Source organism: Pan troglodytes, chromosome 13 (assembly GCF_028858775.2).
Source record: "Pan troglodytes isolate AG18354 chromosome 13, NHGRI_mPanTro3-v2.0_pri, whole genome shotgun sequence".
NCBI classification, from domain to species: domain Eukaryota; kingdom Metazoa; phylum Chordata; class Mammalia; order Primates; family Hominidae; genus Pan; species Pan troglodytes.
Window position 1 is genome coordinate 58,599,073 of NC_072411.2, and position 8,428 is coordinate 58,607,500.

Here is an 8,428-nt window from a genome sequence, read left to right on the forward strand (position 1 = left end):
GATGTAAAGTATATTTGAAGGGTTTTTTTAGTTTTTTTAAAATATTTTGCTCTTCTGCAGACTAAGAGCCCATGTTTATCCCATTAAATATATTTTTTGAATATAGATACGGTTTTTCATTAATCTTCACAGAAGGATCACTTATAGATATCTCATGGTTATATGACTTTATTTCTAAGTCTGGGTTTTAATGACACTTTTGCATGTAGGAGTCCATCTCTAATAAGCAATAGCTTGTGAAACAGCTTTTAATAAGGTCATGAAATTCTGATCCAGCCCCTTGGCAGATGTCTCTGACTCTTATTCAGAGCTCTTTTTAAGCAACGTGTCTCTATAGGCTAAAAGCTATAACCCTAAAAATATTTTGAGAATTTACATACATACATAGATACATCATATATATATATAATGTGTGTGTGTATATATATAATGTGTATATATATATGATGTGTGTGCATGTGTGTATATATTTATATGATGAATAGCTAAATCTTTTCTTTTTAAAACAAATAAAAAAGATTAGGGAAGTGAGATCAAGAAGAGCAAATAGTTGAAACCACATCAAACTTGAAAAGGAAAAAAATCCCTATGCTCATAATTGCAAAGTGCCTTCCAGATTAAAGGCCTTTGCCCGCTGCCTGCGTGTAATTTCAAGACTAATTCTGATTTTATCCATTGGATAAAAATGAATTAGCTAAAATCTGGGCTGTAGAGTGCTTTTAATTCTTAAGGTAGATCTCTGGGTCCATTTTCAAGGAATTAAATGTAAATTACGTTAAAAAGTCTTTAAGGAATTTGGATTTAGGGGACTCGAAGTTGTCAAGTACAGTAACATTAAAAAAAAGGGTAGACAAATATAGGTCATGGTTTGTCTTTGTTCAATCCCTGAGATTCCTTTTTAAGATTTTAAATGGAATTAAAGATCCAATATTTGAAGTTGCTAAAAAAAAAAAAAAAGTGCCTTGAGCACATTAAAGGACAAAAAATGATGCATTAAGATTTGCTTTTAGAGGCAGGCTGATTTACTAGATGGATGTACTTTTTGTGGCAGTGTTGAAATACCTGCCTCTTCCCCTCTTTTGGAAACGTTTAAAAATTAGACTCTTCTTATCTGAGCTGTAGTACTTGTTAAGGTTTTTGATGGAGCACTTAATTACCTCTGTCTGCTGCAATTCTAACGATTATGATGCCATGAAGAAGAGAGTAAGTTGGCCTGCGTTCTGAATCTGTTGCATATTTTCTCTTTAAGCTGATGAGTGCTATTCAAAAAGGAAGGGTATCTGGAAGCCGACTTGCTATACTAATGAAAACTGCAGAAGAGAACCTCGACAGAAGAGTTCCAATTCCAGTGGACCGTAGTTGTGGAGGATTGTGAGTCTGGGCAGTAAATCCACAGCCAACAAACATAGAAACGACAAATCACCATGTAACAACCAGAGATGACTGAAACCACTCTAAAATAATGAATGTGGATAGCTGCCTTTTTTAACACTAGAAAACATTCCAAAACTTTAAGGTGTTGGTTTATTTGCCAGCTTTATTTGCTGTACTTTATTTGTATTTGCCATTCAGTCTAGCTTTTAAGTATATTTTTTCTTTTTCTCATTTTCAATGCACATTAGTTTTGCATCTGTTTTGTGACCTGTTAGATGTGACACATTCTCTTTTTGTTTATTCCCTTATTCTAAATGAGTTCTAAAAACAGAATATTTTGGCAAAAATTGAAAAAAGCTGGAGACATTTTGTGACACGCATACAGATAGCATGTGTTATTAAAAAGAGTTGCCTATTGAAATGATCGTGTTTCTGGAGAAATTAAGCTTATAGACAGCATGTGTTATTAAAAAGAGTTACCTATTGAAATGATAGTGTTTCTGGAGATTTCTCAGCCCCATCTTCCTCCAGCTTGTCTACCTTCCTCATGCAAACAATATTCCACATTTTTATATCTAGAGCATGACTGGCTAACTGGAGAGGGAAGGAAAAGTTTAGATCTGGTTACTGGAGCAAGTCTCAAAGAGAAACTCTGAAAGCTTCCAGAATCACAGGTATAAGATAAGGATAGCATTGACATTTGCTGGGAGTTACAGTGATAGTTTCATCTCAGCAGTTCATTTTTTTCTTCAGTCACTGCTGGTTTTCTTTGACTATTATAGTTGCCAGGAAGATCCTTGCTCTTCTTACTTTAAAACCAGCATTTAAGTGGCAATTTGGATGTAATAGGATGAGACCAAATTTATCTAATTATTACAGTAGTAATACATTTAAGAGTTAAAAATGTGTTTTTATATATCCACATATGATGACAAAAGATTCAATTCCCAAGCCTAAATTTTGAAGCATGTGGTATTGTCAAATCTAGCTTACCATCTTTTTTGGGGGTACTTGCAACCATAGTAAAGGAAGATAGAATAGACTTTAGTTAACTTTAATTATAATTATATGTTAAATAAGGCACATAACCAGTTTCCAAGGTCATCATGGTTGCTTAAAGTCTTTCCCCTTCTGTACTCCATGGAAATATTCTCAGTAAACCAAAAACAAAAATGGAAAAATAATCACCAACCCCCATCCCGACACACACACAGAGTCCAAAGCAAAAGTCAGTGTGTATTGAATTTAACAAGTAATGCAGTTTGGGATGCTTTTGCTACATTTTGGTGGCATTTTAACTAGTTATCTGAATATTTATTAATCGTACTTCCTCTTGTAAAGTTAACTACTTACTTTTTTGTTGTTTTTTTAACATCAGGTTCTGTATCTAATAGGAGATGTAATACTTTATTTCATGGCAGGTTTTTATTGCAGAGACTTGAAGTCTTAGTTTTTTAAACTGGCACATAAAACACTTTTTGCTGTTATTTTTATTTATGTCAATACTGCAGAGTATCTTTACGCCTTATTCAAGTGGATTCTGAGCCTGTATGTCACTATGTAAACACTGGAGGTTCACTCACCTACGCACTCACCCACCACCTCTGAAAGAAACAGAAACTGCAGAGAAAGACAGCATCTTAGCTCATTTTGTTTTTAAATGAGGTTTTAGACGCTTGCCACTTCCTAAGGGAAATCCTAAAACAGAGCAAGTGATGCTCCCAGGTATCACTGTGAACTTTTTTCTTTCAAAGTGTGAATTTTTACACTGGCTTTTTCATTTTTTAAAAGTAATTGAAGCTTGTGGCTTTACAACTTAGTGTTTTTTGCTATCCAGATAACAAGTTTCATTGTTTAGAACCCAGTGACACTTAATAGGTAGATAAATTGTCCTTTAAAATATCCCAGATGATATACACAATATGGTACATTTGTGCTCTCTCTCTCTGTTTTTCTCTCTTTCTCTTTCTAGTTAGATCAAGATAACGATGACTTGTACCCTCCCTGATTCTGTTACAGTAGGGCCCGGGCAGATCTGTGTTTGTTAAACAGGCCTTGTTTGTGCATGCTTTGCTATGAATGAAGTTCCTTTAAGGACAAAGAAAAGCACACTTTTCTTCTTTTGAGCATATCTGCTTTTACTTTAAATCTGCTAATTTCTAAAATGTAGAGTCCTTCACCAATCCCAGAGACTCAATTTGGAAACGAACTGATTTCAAGCCGTTACTGTGAATAAAGCACCCCAGCATTTTGTATAAGCTCTTAATTAAACCTGTACAGCTTCTTTACCTGATTTAAGAAAGGGAGACAAGCAATAGGGGGGAATAAGCTTCTTCAAAATTCATTCCAAGCACAAAAGAAATTTTTTCCCTTTGCATATAAACTTGACATCAGTTGATTCTGTTGGGGTCGGGTTGGGTATGCAGGGATTGCCTTTTATTATCAAGTGATTTACTTCAAGAGCCTTTGAGGGGATTCAGGTGAAGGAACCCCCATCTGTGCTGGAGAGTTGGATACTCCTTTAAATAGCCCCCACCACAGTCATAACAATAATGATAATGCTGGATTATTTGTTAAGCCAAGGTTGTCTGCCTCATATCCATCATGCTGTTTGCAATATTCTTGCTTTCAATCAATTTATACTGAGTGTAACTTTAGGATTTCTGCTATTAAATGCATGCTCTCTAACCTGCTTCAGTTTCTGGCTTTGCTTTGTCTGTTTCAAAATATGTAGCTTCCTCTTTTGTACAACAAAAAACTCATTCTCACTTTTACTAAATATACTGTAGGAGTCATCATTGATGTTATTTTTCTCTTATGTATCTGTAAAGATTTTTGGCATATGAATGTAATATTAAAGTCAATGATGCTATAACTTGCGATGTTTGCATCATGTCAACCTTTCTGAAGGAGTGAAAAAGCCCTACTATGTTTTTAAATAGCAAGTGTAAGCTCAGTGCTAGAGTGGATATACACACCGCATGTTTTCGTATGTGGCACTTTTATGTATCGTGTTGGGTTATTGTTCTAGACTGGACTGTTAAATACTATGTTTGAGGCTGGGTTGTCATTTTTATAACTGTCTTGGTGTTTTATGGCCATTATTTATTACTTTTGATACACAGAATGAGCTGCATGCATTTATAGAGCAATAGGAGGATGTATTTAATGTGCCTTGTTTTTAACTGAATAAGAACTGGAAGCATGAATCAATAAAACTGATCAAAATGGTCTATTTGCTAGCATTTTGATGTTACTTGCAGTCAGATAACTTTGATTACTGTTGAAGTTTAAAAAAAGTTTGAAAATATTTTTACAAACTGTGTTTTTGATGACACAAAAGTGAAATATCTACAGAGATAGATGTAATTTTATAAGACTGCCAGAATTATTTGTATTAATTTGTTGCTGTAGCCTTTAGGGCATGACTTCTGTATTTGTGCAATCCTATTCTACAATTACATTCATCCTATTATAACTCAGTTGAATTCTTTTTTCCTTTTCTTTCCTTATTTATTTATTTATTTATTTTAATCTACCAGAGCCTTTCAGCCTAAGCGTTCCCAGGCACACTGATGAATTTTATCATAACTAAAATCAATAGAAATGAATGGGAAAGATTACATAATCCATTTTGATCATCTTACATGTCAAGTTAGTGCAGGGTTGCCAAGTGTTGATAAATGCTCTGACAGAAAAAAATGCTATATATTTTCATTGTCAGTAAATCAGTAAAGCTGTTATCAGTTTTAACACAAATTTTATAATGCCCATGTTATTTTATGGGGTTTAATTTACACACGTAGATGGAGTATATTCTCCATTTGTGGTTTAGATGTGCTGCCTCCTGGTTCTGCATGCCCAAAGGCATGTGTGAGCTTCTGAAGGTTCTTTGAAATCGTATAGAATACCCCAAAGCAAGGGTTCCCAGACAGACTTGGAACAAGAAACTGTTCAGTGCCTGGAAAAAAATACATGGCAGCTTAAAACATTTTATGTTGATCTAGCTTATCAAATCTGTTAGTGCTTTAAAATTTTTTAATATCTAATTTATCAAAATATTGCTCCCAATTGTATAAAATTTATGGTCATCAAAAAAATATGATACTAGCATCAATATTTTACTATCTTTGTCAACACTGTACTGTCCCTGGTGTCAGATTTCACCTGATGACATTTGACTTATGAAGGAAGGAAACAACAAAAGTTTTAAATTGATCTGGCACCCTCATAGTGAAACAAATTCTGTATAGGAGACAGAGATGATGAGCTTTTTGTGCATGTGTTTTGTATTTTAGGTCTCTAATTAGCTGCCTAACTTGTGAAATACAGGCACAGAACATGATGTATTGAGCCTTGATGATACCAGAGGTAGTCCTGTGGGTCCTGGGCTCTTTGCAAAAAGTAATAGATATCTTTATATTTTGTTAAATACCTGGTCCAGAATAATAAGACTCATGTGATCTAAGCAAAATACTACTTTAGCAGAATTATCAGGACCATCTTTGTTCTCCACATTTGGCATTTGAATTGCATTGCTCAGCGTACCCTACCGTCTGTTCCCTGTTAATTGTATTCACATTGGAGTTGCTTCAATCTAGGGAGGTTAAGGTTTGTATGCTGTAGTCATAGGTAGTATATCATCTTTCAGTAGAGGAGGTGGGAGGATTGAGTTTCATAGTACCTACCTTGATTATTAGTGCATGACCCAGACTACAACTAGTTCCACCAGCTTCTGAGCCATTCATGCCCATGGTCTGTGCCTACAGCAGACATCCCTGCTCTCCTTTTCCAAGTACAGTGACTCCTGTAGAGCCTAGGATCAGTTTTTTCATTTGCTGCTGCTAGCTTTCCTTCATTGTACCAAGCAGTTGGGAGGTGTGAAATACATATATATGTATATGCTTTGGCCCTGGTGCCTATAAAATAATAGTTTTGGTTAAGGACAATCTTGAATTGGAGGCAAATCTTTCATAACCACAGAATTTCTTTATTTGTTTTAGTCTTATACTATAAAACTAGGTCTAAATTTATTATTTAAATCCAATTTAGGCATATCTGATTTTGCTTTAAAAGCTATCTTATTGTTTGTCTAAGTGATCTAAACGTAATGACCTCAATCAACATATCACTATTCTTTAACCTGACCTTAATGCCCTCTTAAACAGAGGCTTCCCTCTCTGCTACCTCCTGCCTCCAAAGATTCAAAGTAAATAGTCTCGTCTCCCCTTTTAATTTCTTGCTTAGATTTTTCTCACCTTTGCTTCAATATCATTTTTTGTTTTTCATCTCCATCATTAATTGATTTGCAGTTCATTTTTCTGCATACAGAGTTTTTCCTATCCAAGTTGAGAAGCTGTAAATCTTAGATCCATTGAAATGACAGTGAGAAATATTTCATTTTATCCCATGAATCATTTGCCATCCTTATTGCAGACAAATGGCAAAATTATGGTGTACCATGTTTTCATAAATTACTCTGCCACCCCACCACCCCCATTCCCAGTTCATTTCATTATCTGTTTGGAAAGACTATAAGAGTCAGAACCCAGACACTTGCGGTAAACAATTCTGATTTTACAGCAGGCTAATCAAAATTTCATAACATTAAAATTAATTCCTCTGGTACTGTGAAGAATTTAATTCATGTACAAAATATATCATCTATTTTATAAGTCAAAAATAGCTTGATATTAAAGTATATTCTGTGATTTGCTACTATAGCACAGGGGAAGAATGCCAAATTCTTTAAATAATGTATATAATTTTCATAGGATTTCATATGTCAAAGTAGTCATTTATGGCCTGAAAAGTATGGGCTTCGCACTATGTGTTTGAACACTATTAAAAAATCATGGCTTCTTCCAAAAAGGACAAATGTTAGGTTTTCATTTCACATGTGACCTAGAATGAAATAACTTATACGGGGACCACCCTGAACCCCCATTAGGAATACCCCCAAAAGTAAAAACCTGAAAATATTTCTAAAGCTAAATATTTTTAAAAAGTAATAAATGAAATCAGTTTTTATAATGTTATAATGTTACTAAAGAGATTTGGCTATTTTCCTTAATCTCTGTTTTATTGTCAGATCTTTTAAGAAACCATCATCTATTTTATTGTTGGATCTTTTAAGAAACTGTGGTCACTTATTTATACAGTTGAAAAAGTCAAGTTTATCCTGATAAATATAGTTGTCATAGTGAGCTGCTAAACTGTTTTCAAAATGGGCCATTTTTTAAATGGAGCTTATCCAGCTTGATCCATGCTTGAAGCAGCACTGAACCATTAAATAAAAACCTGGGACAAAATGCCTTTGAAAAGGGTTAATTAGCTTTAATATTGACTTATTCCATATAGGACGGTAATAGACTAGAATATTTATTTCTGTTTTGGATCATTAAAAACTGGCGTTAGTTCTTCAACAATTTGTTTCTAAGAAATAAAAATTGGACCAATTAGAGTAGTTTTAGTATAAGCCACAGTTCATGATACACTTCTTATGAACACAAACACGTGATCACTATTTCCCAATTCATCGTAATTCCATCAGAAACATTGTCTGCAAAATACAAGATCATTAAGCTCCAGAAAGGAGCATTTCTATTTTAACCCTAAAAACAGGTGGAGTGTGGAAGGAGTTAATGTATGGCCTGAAAACTCCCTAAAGCTAAATTGGCATATGCTGTCCTTGGTGTCATTTTTCTCTAACAGTAGGATTCGTTCCCATCTTCTTCATTACTTAGTTTTCTCCATTCATTGGCTTTACACTTGTAAAATATTAGTACATCGAAAAAGTTTACCTCAGGAAAAGTGCTTGTCAATCTGCAGGGGAAACGTCCCTTGCTGTGCTTAGTTTTTGTTCTTATGCTGCCCTCTAATGGATACCAAATTATTTCATTAAACCCAGAAATGGTTTAAAAACCATAAAGTAAATTTTCAGCTTCTCAGGGCTCCTGCATCATCCCATTACTGTTGGAAATTGTTATCTGACCATTTTCCCCTTTGCATACATGTTGGTGTAGCACAGCTCGTACTAATTGTGTGGAGTCAC

The 8,428-nt window shown here is 34.4% G+C and overlaps 1 protein-coding gene across 15 annotated transcripts in view; it reads left to right on the forward strand.

Annotated features, from left to right (window-relative positions):
- GPD2 (glycerol-3-phosphate dehydrogenase 2) overlaps positions 1–8,428 on the forward strand; it is a 179,597-nt gene that overhangs the window by 146,482 nt on the left and 24,687 nt on the right. For 8 of the 15 annotated variants that reach the window (XR_010150106.1, XR_010150101.1, XR_010150102.1 and 5 more), the window contains one exon: positions 1,250–1,371. Coding sequence is in view for 9 of the 15 variants with exons in the window: in XM_016949838.3 (XP_016805327.1) it covers positions 1,250–1,371 (122 nt within the window). In the remaining 6 variants the exon portion in view is untranslated. Of the gene's footprint in view, positions 1–1,249; positions 2,548–3,346; positions 3,437–8,428 lie in introns of those variants that run through there. The other 7 variants (XR_010150104.1, XR_010150103.1, XR_010150105.1 and 4 more) reach the window with 2 other exon arrangements.